Source organism: Lepidochelys kempii, chromosome 3, assembly GCF_965140265.1.
Source record: "Lepidochelys kempii isolate rLepKem1 chromosome 3, rLepKem1.hap2, whole genome shotgun sequence".
NCBI lineage: Eukaryota > Metazoa > Chordata > Testudines > Cheloniidae > Lepidochelys > Lepidochelys kempii.
In genome coordinates, this window is record NC_133258.1 from 39,669,335 (window position 1) to 39,687,572 (window position 18,238).

At 44.0% G+C, this 18,238-nt stretch overlaps 1 protein-coding gene across 1 annotated transcript in view; it reads left to right on the forward strand.

Moving 5' to 3' along the window:
• The window catches only part of DLGAP2 (DLG associated protein 2), a 690,779-nt gene that overhangs the window by 135,473 nt on the left and 537,068 nt on the right, over positions 1–18,238 (forward strand). Inside the window, exon 2 of the mRNA XM_073336187.1 lies at positions 1,664–1,718. Coding sequence (XP_073192288.1) covers positions 1,664–1,718 — 55 coding nt within the window. The remainder of the gene's footprint in view (positions 1–1,663; positions 1,719–18,238) is intronic.

The following is an 18,238-nucleotide window of genomic DNA, read 5'->3' on the forward strand; positions in this document are numbered from 1 at the left end:
GTCAGGTATTTCCTTTATAAGGCTGAGTGTGCTCATTTGGGAGGAGAACTGCAAGAGGGAGGTTGGCTCTTATGACTGGTCCTAGAGTGGAGAGAGGATTACCGAGTGAAAGGTCTTTGGGCCTCTAGCCTGTGTTGATCAGGGGAATATTTTGTTTTGTTACTTTGCATGTTTTTTTGTTTGAAATAATGAACTGTGCCCTGAAGGGAGGCCTAGAAGAGACTTGGATGTGGTGTTTATAGTTTTTCCTGGGCTAGTTTCCTAGGTTCTAATTTTAAGAAATGCTAGGAAGCATAACTTAAACTGAAGTCAGTGGGCAATGGGTGCCCAAAGTTAGCACCTCAGCAAATCAAGCCTTAGGTATCTAAAGTCCTATGTCCAGAAAAAAGGCCTCTAAAATAAGAGGCCATTTCTTACTGTGGGCATCAGTGGTTTGCCAAAGGTAGAGTTGCCAACGTTGTATTTTTAAAACAAAAAATAAGGGACTGTTTTCTTAGCACCCCTGCCTCACCTCTCCTTCTGATATCATCCTCCTCCTCCTCATCATTAATTATAAATACTACTACAGTAGAACCTCAGAGTTACAAACACCTCAGGAATGGAGGTTGGTTGTAACTGAAATGTTTAACTCTGAACAAATATTATGGCTGTCCTTGCAAAAGTTTAAAACTGAACAATAACTTAATACAGCTTTGAAACTTTACTATGCAGAAGAAAAATGCTGCTTTTAACCATCTTAATTAAAATGAAACAAGCACAGAAACAGTTGCCTTTCCTTGTCAAATCTGTGTTTTTGTTTTTTTAGTGGTTTACGTTTAACACAGTATTGTACATTATTTGCTTTTTTTCTTTCTGCTGCCTGATTGCATACTTCCAGTTCCAGATGAGGTGTGTGGGTGACCAGTCAGCTTGTAACTCAGGTGCTCATAATGCTGAGCTTTACTGTACTAATAAGCAATACTCACCAACATTCACCAGGGGCATTTCTTGCTGCTGCTTGCAGCACTCATCAGCTCCCAATCTTGTTGTACAGAGATGAAAAAATAAGGAATGTCCCTTGTAATAAGGGACTGTTGTCAACCCTAATTCAAGGTCACATAGTGAATCAGTATCTAAGGGGTGATTAGAATCCACACATCTCCTGGTGCCCAGTCCTTTGCTTTATCCATTCATCATATTACCTCTTCAGAGATGTCAGAGTAATAGGAGCTGAAGGGGGAATGATTGCCCATTGACAGAAGATTATACTCTATCTATTGATCTGAGTGTTGTTGTTTTTTAGTTGAGTATATTTCTCATATCATCTTTGCTGCAGTTTGTTAGATGACCTTGAAGACAAGCTATGCAAAATTTTTATGGAGACATACCAGCTCAGGCACTTAATGTTCTTGTCTGTCAATACTTGATGATAAACCCAATATTAAACTCATGGGGAGGTGGGGGAGTATAGTTTTGCAAGGAAGTTGTTGCTGACAGGAGACTACTATCCTCACTGTGGCCATCAGGCGTTTAAAACTCCTATTGACTTCAGCTTTTATACAGCTGAACTTCCACTGAACCGCTGGATTCGCAGAGCATTATAAGAACTATTTACTTTATGTTGAATAATAAACGTCACCTTTCCCTCAAATAGTAGTAACTCTTTTTTTTAATGTTGCAATAGGTTCTGCCTGGCATTTTGCAGAAGCATTGCTGTATTTTACCAGACAGGAATACAGGTAAACCTCTTCTTTTTTAATTTTTTTTGATCTGTTAATGTGCCTTTCTTGTGAGATGCAGAGAAACATGAAAGCACAATTGTATAAGATTGAGAAGATTTCTTGTTTCTAGAATAGGACTGAAAAGTGAAAAATGAGATATTTATTTCAAACAGTAAGTTGATTCCTCTGTTTAAGTGATCCGTTTTCATGTGAAATAGGTTTACAAGTTACGTTCTATTTTTGGCTATTATCTTTGTAGGAAATTGCTAACAGATCTTGCTTTATAAAGTTGAATATGTTAACTCCCGAACTACTTTGCTAGCCAGAAAAATAATTATTATTAATAATACAAAGAGGTTTAACACTGGAGTCCATTTGTGGCTGGGTCCCTGTGGTTCTTAACTTTTCATACTGACATTTGAGTTAAATACTTGTACTGTATTTATTTAAAGTGTGTTTCTCAATGCATAAAAGAATAGAGTGGAAGATGATGTGAAATTACTAGTTTAGGTAAGTTCTTACTCTTTTGTGTATAGATTATGATGTGGTAAGTTTGACTTTTGAAGAATTATATGGAAGGAAAATCTCAAGGTGAGTGAGAAGAGATATTTGTATCTACCCTGAAAAACAAAATATCAATTTGAAATACATTTATTTCATCAGAAGCCCTTGCTTGAAACCTGGAGTCATCATAAAAGAAGATTTATAAAACATATTAATCCTCATAAATATGGTGAAATTTGGTTGTGTGACAAATTGTGTGAACATTTTAAAATACTTGGAAGTAGTTGTACATTAATTTCATAGAGTTCGAGAAAATACACAAACAACAACTCATTTGTGTGATCAGTTGAACATATATCAATGCACAAAGCACTTCCATTTTCTCAAAAAAATAAATTAAAATCTGATTTCTTTCCCTCAGCCTATTTGCATGTGGAACTTGACCCATACATCATGTGACTCATGGGTATATTATTGTAATTAAAGATAAGTTGAAATTTCATTTACATATTTCTTAAACTGCAAGACCTAAAATAATAAAACAAAAATTGTCTTGCCTATCAAATTTGGACATCATTAATAACGTGAGCACAGACTGAGTGTAAAAGCCAAAGTTTGTTCATTCCTTTCTTCCTGTTTTCAAACTATCTTGAAAAATTCTGTCAAGATAATGGCTATAATGACAACATTCCATTTGGTGTTTGTTCATTAGTGTATTCTGTATTACTCTGCTTACTCATAGGGCTTGATCCCAATCCTGTTGAAGTCAATGGTGACATTCACACTGATTTCATTGGTACATAATTGTGTCCTGCAGATATTAAGGCCAACATTTTCAAAAGTTGATGCCTAAAATTAGGCTTTTGAATTCATCCACTTGGATAAATGGCCCAACTTTCAAAAATGCTGAACACCCACCACTCATTGACCTTTCAAAGTCAAGCCCCTTATTTAGGTGCCTTAATGCACCTAGTTTTGAAAAATCTTGGTCTGTGTTTTAGGTGAGAGACACCTGTTTATTTGGTGACGGGTTTCAGAGTGGTAGCCGTGTTAGTCTGTGTTAGCAAAAAGAATGAGGAGTACTTGTGACACCTTAGACTAACAAATTTATTTGAGCATAAGTTTTCGTGGGCTAAAATCCACTTCATTAGATGCATGCAGTGGAAAATACAGTAGGAAGATAGATATTGTGACAAAGTTCCTCCTCTACCTTGGTGGGTCCCGCACTCATTGGCGGATTTGCTCGCCTCCGAGATTCACAACAGCCCTCAGTTTGGCCACTTCCATGGCTCAAATCTGCCATTCACTCAGATAACCTCATCGCTGGCCCGCATGGGGAAAAAGAGAACAACAACACCTGCAGTCTCTGCTGATCCACCACGTAGGTCAGGGAACAGCCCAAAGACCTCCCCTCTGGTGGAACCCACAGTCCAGGTCAACTCTTGTGTCTGATCACGAGTTGAGAGGTTTGTGGGGAACCCTCTACTCTGGGTTCCAGCCCAGGGCCCTGTGGATTGCAGCTGTCTAGAGTACCTCCTGTAACAGCTGCATGACAGCTACAACTCCCTAGGCCACTTCCCCATGGCCTCTTCCCAACACCTTCTTTATCCTCACCACAGGACCTTCCTCCTGGTGTCTGATAACCCTTGTACTCCTTAGTCCTCCAGCAGCACGTCCTCTCACTCCCAGCTCCTTGCATGCCTCTCCCTAACTGAAGTGAGGTCCTTTTTTAAACCCAGGTGCCCTGATTAGCCAGCCTGTCCTAATTGATTCTAGCAGCTTCTTAATTGGCTCCAGGTGTCCTAATTAGCCTGCCTGGCTTAACTGGTTCCAGCAAGTTCCTGCTTGTTCTGGAACTGCCCCGTCACCTTACCCAGGGAAAAGGGATAGACTTAATCTGGGACTAATATATGCCTTCTATTACTCTTCTGTAGCCATCTAGCCTGACCCTGTCACATCACACATGCTCTCGCTCTCTACAAAAAGGAGGATTCTGCGTGGACTCCTCCTGAAGGTCGAAACAACAGACTGGACTTCTACATAGAGTGCTTCCGCTGACATGCACAGGCTGAAATTGTGGAAAAGCAGCATCACTTGCTCCATAACCTCAGCCATGCAGAACACACTGCCATCCACAGCCTCAGAAACAACTCCTTTGTCGGCCTTTTTGATTATGATGTCAGAGGTGCTGTCGTCCCCATGAATAGGTCAGAATATGAACAAGAGGCTGCTCGGCAGCTCTCCAACACCACATTCTACAAGCCATTACCCTCTGATCCCACTGAGGGTTACCAAAAGAAACTATACCATCTGCTCAAGAAATTCCCTGAAAAAGCACAAGAATAAATCCACCCAGACACACCCCTAGAACCCCAACCAGGGGTATTCTATCTGCTACCCAAGATCCATAAACCTGGAAATCCTGGACACCTCATCATCTCAGGCATTGGCACCCTGATAGCAGGATTGTCTGGCTATGTAGACTCGCTCCTCAGGCCCTACGCTACCAGCACTCCCAGCTATCTTCGAGACACCACTGACTTCCTGAGGAAACTACAATCCATGGGTGATCTTCCAGAAAACACCATCCTGGCCACTATGGACGCAGAAGCCCTCTACACCAACATTCCACACAAAGATGGACTACAAGCCATCAGGAACAGTATCCCCGATAATGTCACGGCAACCCTGGTGGCTGAACGTTGTGACTTTGTCCTCACCATAACTATTTCACATTTGGGGACAATGTATACCTTCAAGTCAGCGGCACTGCTATGGGTACCCACATGGCCCCACGGTATGCCAACATTTTTATGGCTGACTTAGAACAACGCTTCCTCAGCTCTCATTCCCTAATGCCCCTACTCTACTTGTGGTACATTGATGACTTCTTCATCATCTGGACCCATGGAAAAGAAGCCCTTGAGGAATTCCACCATGATTTCAACAATTTCCATCCCACCATCAACCTCAGCCTGGACCAATCTACATGGGATGTCCTATACCGGAAATCTACTGACCACTATACTTACCTACATGCCTCCCAGCTTTCATCCAGACCACAAGATCCACTGTCTACAGCCAAGCACTAAGATACAACCGCATTTGCTCCAACCCCTCAGACAGAGACAAACACCTACAAGGGTGATGTCATGGTGGGAGTCTGCTATAGACCACCGGATCAGGGGGATGAGGTGGACGAGGCTTTCTTCCCACAACTCACAGAAGTTACTAGATCGCAGGCCCTGGTTCTCATGGGAGACTTCAATCACCCTGATATCTGCTGGGAGAGCAATACAGCGGTGCACAGACAATCCAGGAACTTTTTAGAAAGTGTAGGGCACAATTTCTTGGTGCAAGTGCTGGAGGAACCAGCTAGGGGCAGAGCCCTTCTTGACCTGCTGCTCACAAACCAGGAAGAATTAGTAGGGAAAGCAAAAGTGGGTGGGAACCTGGGAGGCAGTGACCATGAGATGGTTGAGGTCAGGATCCTGACACAGGGAAGAAAGAGCAACAGAATACAGACCCTGGACTTCAGGAAAGCAGACTTCGACTCCCTCAGGGAACTGATGGGCAGGATCCCCTGGGAGAATAACATGAGGGGGAAAGGAGTCCAGGAGAGCTGGCTGTATTTCAAAGAATCCTTATTGAGGTTACAGGGACAAACCATCCCAATGTGTAGAAAGAAATGATAAATATGGCAGGCGACCAGCTTGGCTTAACAGTGAAATCCTTGCAGATCTTAAACTTAAAAAAGAAGCTTACAAGAAGTGGAAGATTGGACAAATGGCCAGGGAAGAGAATAAAAATATTGCTCAGGCATGCAGGAGTGAAATCAGGAAGGCCAAATAACACCTGGAGTTGCAGCTAGCAAGAGATGTTAAGAGTAACAAGAAGGGTTTCTTCAGGTATGTTGGCAACAAGAAGAAAGTCAAGGAACGTGTGGGCCCCTTACTGAATGAGGGAGGCAACTTAGTGACAGAGGATGTGGAAAAAGCAAATGTACTCAATGCTTTTTTTGCCTCTGTCTTCACGAACAAGGTCCGCTCCCAGACTACTGCACTGGGCAGCACAGCATGGGGAGTAGGGACCAGTCCTCTGTGGAGAAAGAAGTGGTTCAGGACTATTTAGAAAAGCTGGATGAGCACAAGTCCATGGGGCCGGATGCGCTGCATCCGAGAGTGCTAAAGGAGTTGGCGGATGTGATTGCAGAGCCATTGGCCATTATCTTTGAAAACTCATGGTGATCGGGGGAAGTCCCCGACGACTGGAAAAAGGCTAATGTAGTGCCCATCTTTAAAAAAGGGAAGGAGGAGGATCCTGGGAACTACAGTCAGCCTCACTTCAGTCCCTGGAAAATCATGGAGCAGGTCCTCAAGGAATCAATTTTGAAGCACTTAGAGGAGAGGAAAGTGATCAGGAAGAGTCAGCATGGATTCACCAAGGGCAAGTCATGCCTGACTAATCTAATTGCCTTCTATGACGAGATAACTGGCTCTGTGGATGAGGGAAAAGCAGTGGACGTGTTGTTCCTTGACTTTAACTTGCTGGCAAGAATACTGTGGGAGACCGTGTCAAAAGCTTTGCTAAAGATGTATGGGCTGGATTAATGGACTATAAGGTGGATAGAAAGTTGGCTAGATTGTCAGGCTCAACAGGTAGTGATCAATGGCTCCAGGTCCAGTTGGCAGCCAGTATCAAGCAGAGTGCCCCAAAGGTCGGTCCTCAGGCCAGTTTTGTTCAATATCTTCCTTAATGATCTGGAGGATCGTGTGGATTGAACCCTCAGCAACTTTGCCGATGACACTAAACTGGGAGGAGAGGTAGATATGCTGGAGGGTAGGGATAGGATAAAGAGGGACCTAGAAAAATTGGAGGATTGGGCCAAAAGAAATCTGATGAGGCTCAACAAGGACAGAAGAATCCCAAGCACCGCTACAGACTAGGGACCAAATGGCTCGGCAGCAGTTCTGCAGAAAAGGACCTAGGGGTGACAGTGGACAAGAAGCTGGATATGAGTCATAGAATAGAATCATAGAATATCAGGGTTGGAAGGGACCCCAGAAGGTCATCTAGTCCAACCCCCTGCTCGAAGCAGGACCAATTCCCAGTTAAATCATCCCAGCCAGGGCTTTGTCAAGCCTGACCTTAAAAACCTCTAAGGAAGGAGATTCTACCACCTCCCTAGGTAACGCATTCCAGTGTTTCACCACCCTCTTAGTGAAAAAGTTTTTCCTAATATCCAATCTAAACCTCCCCCACTGCAACTTGAGACCATTACTCCTCGTTCTGTCATCTGCTACCATTGAGAACAGTCTAGAGCCATCCTCTTTGGAACCCCCTTTCAGGTAGTTGAAAGCAGCTATCAAATCCCCCCTCATTCTTCTCTTCTGCAGGCTAAACAATCCCAGCTCCCTCAGCCTCTCCTCATAACTCATGTGTTCCAGACCCCTAATCATTTTTGTTGCCCTTCGCTGGACTCTCTCCAATTTATCCACATCCTTCTTGAAGTGTGGGGCCCAAAACTGCACACAGTACTCCAGATGAGGCCTCACCAATGTCGAATAGAGGGGAACGATCACGTCCCTCGATCTGCTCGCTATGCCCCTACTTATACATCCCAAAATGCCATTGGCCTTCTTGGCAACAAGGGCACACTGCTGTCTCATATCCAGCTTCTCGTCCACTGTCACCCCTAGGTCCTTTTCTGCAGAACTGCTGCCTAGCCATTCGGTCCCTAGTCTGTAGCTGTGCATTGGGTTCTTCCGTCCTAAGTGCAGGACCCTGCACTTATCCTTATTGAACCTCATCAGATTCCTTTTGGCCCAATCTTCCAATTGGTCTAGGTCCTTCTGTATCCTATCCCTCCCCTCCAGCGTATCTACCACTCCTCCCAGTTTAGTATCATCCGCAAATTTGCTGAGAGTGCAATCCACACCATCCTCCAGATCATTTATGAAGATATTGAATAAAACCGGCCCCAAGACCGACCCTTGGGGCACTCCACTTGATACCGGCTGCCAACTAGACATGGAGCCATTGATCACTACCCGTTGAGCCCGACAATTTAGCCAGCTTTCTACCCACCTTATAGTGCATTCATCCAGCCCATACTTCCTTAACTTGCTGACAAGAATACTATGGGAGACCGTGTCAAAAGCTTTGCTAAAGTCAAGAAACAATACATCCACTGCTTTCCCTTCATCCACAGAACCAGTAATCTCATCATAAAAGGCGATTAGATTAGTCAGGCATGACCTTCCCTTGGTGAATCCATGCTGGCTGTTCCTGATCACTTTCCTCTCATGCAAGTGCTTCAGGATTGATTCTTTGAGGACCTGCTCCATGATTTTTCCAGGGACTGAGGTGAGGCTGACTGGCCTGTAGTTCCCAGGATCTTCCTTCTTCCCTTTTTTAAAGATTGGCACTACATTAGCCTTTTTCCAGTCATCCGGGACTTCCCCGGTTCGCCACGAGTTTTCAAAGATAATGGCCAGTGGCTCTGCAATCACAGCCGCCAATTCCTTCAGCACTCTCGGATGCAACTCGTCCGGCCCCATGGACTTGTGCACGTCCAGCTTTTCTAAATAGTCCCTAACCGCCTCTATCTCCACAGAGGGCTGGCCATCTCTTCCGCATTTTGTGATGCCCAGCGCAGCAGTCTGGGAGCTGACCTTGTTAGTGAAAACAGAGGCAAAAAAAGCATTGAGTACATTAGCTTTTTCCACATCCTCTGTCACTAGGTTGCCTCCCTCATTCAGTAAGGGGCCCACACATTCCTTGGCTTTCTTCTTGTTGCCAACATACCTGAAGAAACCCTTCTTGTTACTCTTGACATCTCTGGCTAGCTGCAGCTCCAGGTGCGATTTGGCCCTCCTGATAACATTCCTACATGCCCGAGCAATATTTTTATACTCTTCCCTGGTCATATGTCCAACCTTCCACTTCTTGTAAGCTTCTTTTTTATGTTTAAGATCCGCTAGGATTTCACCATTAAGCCAAGTTGGTCGCCTGCCATATTTACTATTCTTTCGACTCATCGGGATGGTTTGTCCCTGTAACCTCAACAGGGATTCCTTGAAATACAGCCAGCTCTCCTGGACTCCTTTCCCCTTCAAGTTAGTCCCCCAGGGGATCCTGGCCATCCGTTCCCTGAGGGAGTCGAAGTCTGCTTTCCTGAAGTCCAGGGTCCGTATCCTGCTGCTTACCTTTGTTCCCTGCGTCAGGATCCTGAACTCAACCAACTCATGGTCACTGCCTCCCAGATTCCCATCCACTTTTGCTTCCCCCACTAATTCTACCCGGTTTGTGAGCAGCAGGTCAAGAAAAGCACCCCCCCTAGTTGGCTCCTCTAGCACTTGCGCCAGGAAATTGTCCCCTACGCTTTCCAAAAACTTCCTGGATTGTCTATGCACCGCTGTATTGCTCTCCCAGCAGATATCAGGAAAATTAAAGTCACCCATGAGAATCAGGGCATGCGATCTAGTAGCTTCCGTGAGCTGCCGGAAGAAAGCCTCATCCACCTCATCCCCTTGGTCCGGTGGTCGATAGCAGACTCCCACCACTACATCACTCTTGTTGCACACACTTCTAAACTTAATCCAGAGACACTCAGGTTTTTCTGCAGTTTCGTACCGGAGCTCTGAGCAGTCATACTGCTCCCTTACATACAGTGCTACTCCCCCACCTTTTCTGCCCTGCCTGTCCTTCCTGAACAGTTTATAACCATCCATGACAGTACTCCAGTCATATGAGTTATCCCACCAAGTCTCTGTTATTCCGATCACGTCATAGTTCCTTGACATCACCAGGACCTCCAGTTCTCCCTGCTTGTTTCCAAGGCTTTCCAAGTCAACAGTGTGCCCTAGTTGCCAAGAAGGCCAATGTCATTTTGGGATGTATAAGTAGGGGCATTGCCAGCAGATCGAGGGACGTGATCGTTCCCCTCTATTCGACGTTGGTGAGGCCTCATCTGGAGTACTGTGTCCAGTTTTGGGCCCCACACTACAAGGTAGGATGTGGAAAAATTGGAAAGCGTCCAGAGGAGGGCAACAAAAATGATTAGGGGACTGGAACACATACTTATGAGGAGAGGCTGAGGGAACTGGGATTGTTTAGTCTGCGGAAGAGAAGAATGAGGGGGGATTTGACAGCTGCTTTCAACTACCTGAAAGGGGGTTCTAAAGAGGATGGATCTAGACTGTTCTCAGTGGTAGCAGACGACAGAACAAGGAGTGCTGCTGAAGTGAAGAAAGAGATTGACAGAGCTAGAAGAGTACCCAGAAGTCACCTACTGCAGGACAAGCCCAACAAAAAGTAACAGAACGCCACTAGCCGTCACCTTAAGCCCCCAACTAAAACGTCTCCAGTGCATCATCAAGGATCTACAACCGATCCTGAAGGACGACCCATCACTCTCACAGATCTTGGGAGACAGGCCAGTCCCTGCTTACTGACAGCCCCCCAACCTGAAACAAACACTCACCAGCAATCACACAACAGAAATACTAACCCAGTAACCTATCCTTGCAACAAAGCCTGTTGCCAACTGTGTCCACATATCTATTCAGGGGACGCCATCATAGGACCTAATCGTATCAGCCACACTATCAGAGGCTTGTTCACCTGCACATCTACTAATGTGATATACATCATCATGTGCCAGCAGTGCCCCTCTGCCATGTACATTGGTCAAACTGGACAGTCTCTACATAAAAGAATAAATGGACACAAATCAGACATCAAGAATTATAACATTCAAAAACCAGCCGGAGAACACGTCAATTTCCCTGGTCACTCGATTACAGACCTAAAATTTGTAATACTACAACAAAAAAACTTCAAAAACAGACTCCAACGAGAAACTGCTGAATTGGAATTAATTTGCAAACTGGACATCATTAAATTAGGCTTGAATAAAGACTGGGAGTGGATTGGTCATTACTCTAAGGAAAACTATTTCCCCATGCTTATTTTTTCCCCACTACTATTACTCAAAACTTGTCAACTGATGGAAATGGGCTATCCTGATTGTCACTACAAGAGGGTGTGTGTGTGGTTCCCCTCCTCCTCCCCCCCCGCTGATAATAGCTCACCTTATGGATCACTCTTGTTAAAGTGGGTATGGCAACACCCATTTTTTTCATGTTCTGTGTGTGTACGTGCGCGCGCGCACACACTCCTCTTCCTACTGTATTTTTCCACTGCATGCATCTGATGAAGTGGGTTTTAGCCCATGAAAGCTTATGCTCAAATAAATTCGCTAGTCTCTAAGGTGCCACGAGTACTCCTCCATTCCTTTTGTTTATATTTGGTGCATCTCATTCATTGTACAGTGTCATTCACATGAAATTTGTATATAACTCCAGTCTTCTGTAATTGCCTTGTGACACTGCTGTACAAACTGCACGCATGTGTGTGGCTGGTATGTCACAATATGCCCAGCTGGTAATTTTTTACACCATTCAGAGCTGCCAGCAGTGCCGAAAGTAAATTTGTGTTCCTAGCTCCCATAACAATGCACAGTATATTTGGAAAACAAAATATGGCAGCAAGCATAATTTTTCTTGCATTTGCTTTCAGGAGGCAATCGAATAGTAAGCAAAGAGGCTGCATGTGCAGCAGCTGGACTCCAGTGAATAAGGGGCTAATGAAAACTCAGGGGAAGACCTATATATTGCCTTGATTTGACTCTAGCCAGAGCTGTGGGGTATAGACTGCAGGGCTCATAGAAGGAGAAATTGAGCCTTTGCTAAGCTCTGAATAAAGGTTTCCAGTCAGATACACCAGCAAGGAGAAGTCTTCCCATCTCTCACTGGCTCAACTCTGTTGGCTGGCCCTTGGCAGAGAGTGGAGTTAAGGTTTTCCTTGTTCCACCCTGTCCACTTCCCACACCCTTGCTATCAGTGGAGAACCTGTGTTCTCTCTCTGCTACTGGACTCCTGGTCCTGGCAGACTGTGCTGAGGTAGGGATGTGGCTATGAAGCATAGGAGCTGACTTTTGGTTTTTTTTGCCAGTGGGTGCCTCTTCAGAGGCGTGTGTGTGTTGGGGGGGCACTCTACCAGTTTTTGGGGGGAGGCTATTTTCAGCATATTTATAAACTTCTTTCATATTCTACTTATTGAATGTGTTTATCATTGCTATCTTTACTATTTTAATGATTCAATTATGAACTACATAATTACATTATCATGAATTACAGAATATTAAGATCATTGCAATCACCTACAAGCTTTGTTCACTAACCTCCCAGTTTAAAGACATTTATGGCTCACTGTACCTTTTTGGATGAAAGTTTCAGCAATCTTATTTACATCTAGGTTCCCTGGTATTATTTTGATGCATGTTAAGGACAGCTACATTATTCAGTTGCATCTGTCCCATTGATGACTGGAGATAATTTTTAAGTCTTCTGAAGCAGGAGAATGAGCATTCCACAGTTCAGGATGATACAAGCACAGTGAGAAGGATTCTTACAAATTTGCAGTACTCGGGAAAACGTAGTGCTTCCAGAATACTGCAAATGACTCCAAGTTCTTTCTTAATGGGTAACAGCTAATTTAGGCACCATCATTTTGTATGTATTGTTGGAAGTATATTTTGCCATGTGCATTACTTTGCATTTAACACTGAATTTCATCTGCCATTTTGTTGCCAAGTCACCCAGTTTTGTGAGATCCCTTTGTAACTCTTTGCAGTCTGTTTTGAACTTAACTATCTTGAATAATTTTGTACCATCTGCAGACTTTGCCACCTCACTGTTTACTCCTTTTGCAGATCATTGATGAATATGTTGAACAGCACTGATTCCAGACCAGTACAAGCCGCTAGTGGGACACCATTATATACCTCTTTCCATTCTGAAAATGGACCATTTGTTCTACCCTTTGTTTCCTATCTTTTAACTGGAGTGCCTGGCAATGCTTTCAGGATCATCCAACAACCATTAATTTAATGACAAGCCTTTTGTTATCTTAATCATCCTGTCTCTGATTATAAACAAACCTTCTGCCCCAAGGGCAGAAGATATTAGCAGCAGCACAGAACTCATCAATTCCACACTTTAAGCTCTGATTCCTGGGTACTGAACACCCACTATCTCCCTCCCACCCCCCCATGGGTGTTTCAGCCTCGGAGCATCCACAGAGTTGGCGCCTTTGCTATGAAGGGCTTGGTGACAATGGAGCCCTGAGAAATACCTTACTGGCAAACTTTAGATGCAGGTTTGGGTCCAGATTTTAAACTCCTCCAAAATTTTGAGGGTGCTTGGATTTAGGATGGTCAGGCCTTTGCGGCAGAGTGTTGTTTTGTTCTGTTTGTACAGCACTTTGCATGTTGGAGTCTGTGACTGTTGCTCCTTGGCACTATGATGATCCTAATAAATAATAGCGGGGTCCATTTCTGTATAAAAAACAAAGGGAGGGATGGAGGGACAAAGTGTGTGGGGTAGGGAAGGCATGAAATGAAACACACAAATGTTAAAGGGAAAAAAAGTTGTTGTTTTTTTTTAAATGCAGGTACTAGAAAGAGAAGACAAACTAGAGGCTTGGGCTAAAAGAAATCTGATGAGGTTCAACAAGGACAAGTGCAGAGTACTGCATTTAGGACAGAAGAATCCCATGCACCCCTACACACTAGGGACTGGCTGGATAAGCAGCAGTTCTGCCAAAAAGGACCTGTGGATTACAGTGAATGGGAAGCTGGATATGAGTCAACAGTGTAGCCTTCTTGCCAAGAAGGCTACAACAGCATATTGGGCTGTATTAGGAGCATTGCCAGCAGATTGAGGGAAGTGATTATTCCCCTCTATTCAGCACTGATGAGGCCACATCTGGAGTATTGCATCCAGTTTTGGGCCCCCACTGCAGAAAGGATGTGGACAAATTGGAGAGAGTCCAGCAGAGGGCGATGGAAATTATTAGGAGGCTGGGGCACATGACTTACGAGGAGAGGCTGAGGGAACAGGGGTTATTTAGTCCGCAGAAGAGAAGAGTGAGGGGGGAATTTGATAGCAGCCTTCAACCACCTGAAGCGGGATTCCAAAGAGGATGGAGGTAGGCTGTTCTCAGTGGTGGCAGGTGACAGAACAAGGAGTAATGGTCTCAAGTTACAGTGGAGGAGGTCCAGGTTGGATATTAGGAAAAACTATTTCCCTAGGAGGGTGGTGAAGCCCTGGAATGGGTTACCTAGGGAGGTGGTGGAACCTCCATCCTTAGAGGTTTTTAAGGCCTGGCTCAAGAAAGCCCTGGCTGGGATGATTTAGTTGGGATTGGTCCTGCTTTGAGCAGGGGGTTGGAGTAGATGACCTCTTACTATTTGCTCTCCCCAAAGCAGTGGAACATGATCAATCTATGACTTTTGTCTCATCAACAAGGGTACATTTATGAAATGCAACAATGGTGGTAGGGTAACTGACCTCTGTGTGTATTTTGTGCCGGTTTGATCTGTCAAACTGTGAATTGCTGACATAGATCTAGAACAGATTAAACCAAATCATACAGTCCTCGATGCTCTGTACTACCCTTTCTCATTCCACCTGAGTGGAATACACTGTTCATCTGAGTCCCTCTTATGTAGTTCCACATTTGCTAAGATTGGAATGACTGTTTCCATTACAGGTTTCAGAGTAACAGCCGTGTTAGTCTGTATTCGCAAAAAGAAAAGGAGTACTTGTGGCACCTTAGAGACTAACAAATTTATTTGAGCATGAGCTTTCGTGAGCTACAGCTCACTTCATCGGATGCATTCAGTGGAAAATACAGTGGGGAGATTTATATACACAGAGAATATGAAACAATGGGTGTTATCATACACACTGTAAGGAGAGTGATCACTAAAGATGACCTAATACCAGCAGGAGAGCGGGAGCAGGGAGTGGGGAAGAAAACCTTTTGTAGTGATACGTTGTTTCCATTACAGCCTCCTTAAGAAATATTAATATCTGCTAAACCTTAAATGGGTTGACACCATGCTACGGTGAGCCTTGCTCTCCTCTCCACCTGGTTTAAAACTAGTGATGTCCTCCTGCCCTTTTAAAACCTTGCGGGGAAGTTTATACCTGATTTTGAAGTAAAACATAGGTTTGAAACAGTGTATTGAACTTTATGTGGCTAATTTTGAGTTTGATAAAGAGTTTGGTTAAAAAAGTTATACAGAAACTCTAGCGAAATATGGATTTATGTGGTGTCATTCTTCATCAATTCAATTTCCAGCTTTTGCTATTCATTATTGTATTTTCACAGAACAGTAAAACTCTCATTATTCTGTGTTTATGTCCACTTTCATTTTCATGTGGCCATTACATGGGCTAAAATCACATCAGTCATACTCTGTTTGGATGTTCTTTGTTTTACAAAACTGATGATTTCTACCTGATAAACTGGCACAGATGTAGTATTAGGGACACCACAGTGGTGACCATCTACTTCTTTAGCCAAAGTAGTTAGCTAAGAAAATGCTATTGCACTTCCTTCCCCCCGCCCCCCCCCAATTTATTTGAACAGCAAATACTTGCTAGGAGAAAATCTAAGGTAGATTTTTTAAAATAATTCCTATATTCAGATGTAATTTTGTTTATACTTGACTTAACTAAAGAAATTAAACTTGTGCACTTGCCTCTGAAAAGTAGATCTACATTCATTTATCATTTGGTTTAGCTGCTTTTGTTAGAGTTTTGGATCAGGATTCGGGAAAGTGTGCAGGTTTTGCCGTTATTATATTAACCAGTGGTTTATTATTAATTTATTATTTATTTTTAAATGAGTGATCTGAATGGCTGGTAAATGTTCCAAATCCATGGACTTGATAGGGTTGTCACCTATCGGGTTTTACCCGGACAGTCTGGTTTTGGCTTCTGTGACCAGGTGTACTTGACTTGTGTAGCAGCCAGTACGACTTCTCAGAGAGCATAACACTACAGAGTTTAGGAACCAAAACACTATACCAATAACAAAATAGGCTTTTACTTGTATATTTAAATGCATGGCTAATTATAGTGGATTTTGCCCAGTGCCCTCTTTAAGAGGGAATCATAGAAACAATACATCCACTGCTTTCCCTCCATAGAAGGCGATTAGATTAGTCAGGCATGACCTTCCCTTGGTGAATCCATGCTGACTGTTCCTGATCACTTTCCTCTCCTCCAAGTGCTTCAGGATTGATTCCTTGAGGACCTGCTCCATGATTTTTCCGGGGACTGAGGTGAGGCTGACTGGCCTGTAGTTCCCAGGATCCTCCTTCTTCCCTTTTTTAAAGATGGGCACTACATTAGCCTTTTTCCAGTCATCCGGGACTTCCCCCGATCGCCATGAGTTTTCAAAGATAATGACGGCTGTGACTGCAGAGCCATTGGCCAACTCCTTTAGCACTCTTGGATGCAACACATCCAGCCCCATGGACTTGTGCATGTCCAGCTTTTCTAAATAGTCCCTAACCACTTCTTTCACCACAGAGGGCTGGCCCCCTACTCCCCATGCTGTGTTGCCCAGCGCAGCAGTCTGGGAGCTGACCTTTCTCATGAAGACAGAGGCAAAAAAAGCATTGAGTACATTAGCTTTTTCCACTTCCTCTGTCACTAGGTTGCCTCCCTCATTCAGTAAGGGGCCCACACGTTCCTTGGCTTTCTTCTTGTTGCCAACATACCTGAAGAAACCCTTCTTACTCTTAACATCTCTTGCTAGCTGCAGCTCCAGGTGAGATTTGGCCCTCCTGATTTCATTCCTACATGCCCGAGCAACATTTTTATACTCTTCCCAGGTCATTTGTCCAATCTTCCACCTCTTGTAAGCTTCTTTTTTATGTTTAAGATCCGCAAGGATTTCACTGTTCAGCCAAGCTGGTCGCCTGCCATATTTACTATTCTTTCTACACATCGAGATGGTTTGTCCCTGTAACCTCAATAGGGATTCTTTGAAATACAGCTAGCTCTCCTGGACTCCTTTCCCCCTCATGTTGTTCTCCCAGGGGATCCTACCCATCAGTTCCCTGAGGGAGTCGAAGTCTGCTTTCCTGAATTTCAGGTTCCATATTCTGCTGGTTACCTTTCTTCCCTGTGTCAGGATCCTGAACTCGACCAACTCATGGTCACTGCCTCCCAGATTCCCATCCACTTTTGCTTCCCCTACTAATTCTTCCCGGTTTGTGAGCAGCAGGTCAAGAAAAGCTCTCCCCCTAGTTGGCTCCTCCAGCACTTGCACCAGGAAATTGTCCCGTACATTTTCCCAAAAACTTCCTGGATTGTCTGTGCACCGCTGTATTGCTCTCCTAGCAGATATCAGGGTGATTGAAGTCGCCCATAAGAACCAAGGCGTGCGATCTAGTAGCTTCTGCAAGTTGCCGGAAGAAAGCCTCATCCCCATGGTCCGGTGGTCTATAGTAGACTCCCACCACTACATCACACTTGTTGCTCACACTTCTAAACTTAATCTAGAGACACTCAGGTTTTTCTGCAGTTTCATACCGGAGCTCTGAGCAGTCATACTGCTCCCTTACATACAGTGCTACTCCCCCACCTTTTCTGTCCTGCCTGTCCTTCCTGAACAGTTTATAACCATCCATGACAGTACTCCAGTCATGTGAATAATACTTTTCTGCCTCAATTTTACATATGAGGAAATGGAGGAAGTTAAATTCCCTGCCAGTTTCAGACAGAAATCTGTGGCAGGGCTAAGGACAGAACCCAGACCTGTTGACAAGTCCTTTTTTGCTTTAGTCATAATACTTCCCTTTGCTTAAAATCTATAGCTGGGTTTTGAATCCATATCTTGTAGAATTCTCCTGCTGTCTGCCTGCTGAGTTCTACAAGTGTTCTCATTCAGCTGCTCAGCTGTAGACTGCCTGCTGGTACTTTCCAGCCCTGTTTCCATGGAAATGGGAATTAGAGGGGTGAAAACAAAGCAAGGATAAGTACTTTCTTAATCTTCTATCTAATCCAGAAGTTCCCAAACCATGGTCTCTAGATTGCTTTGCTCTGCTCTTTATTTCCTCCTGTCAAATTTCATTAATAGAAGCTAAAAATACATGAAATATATCCTCC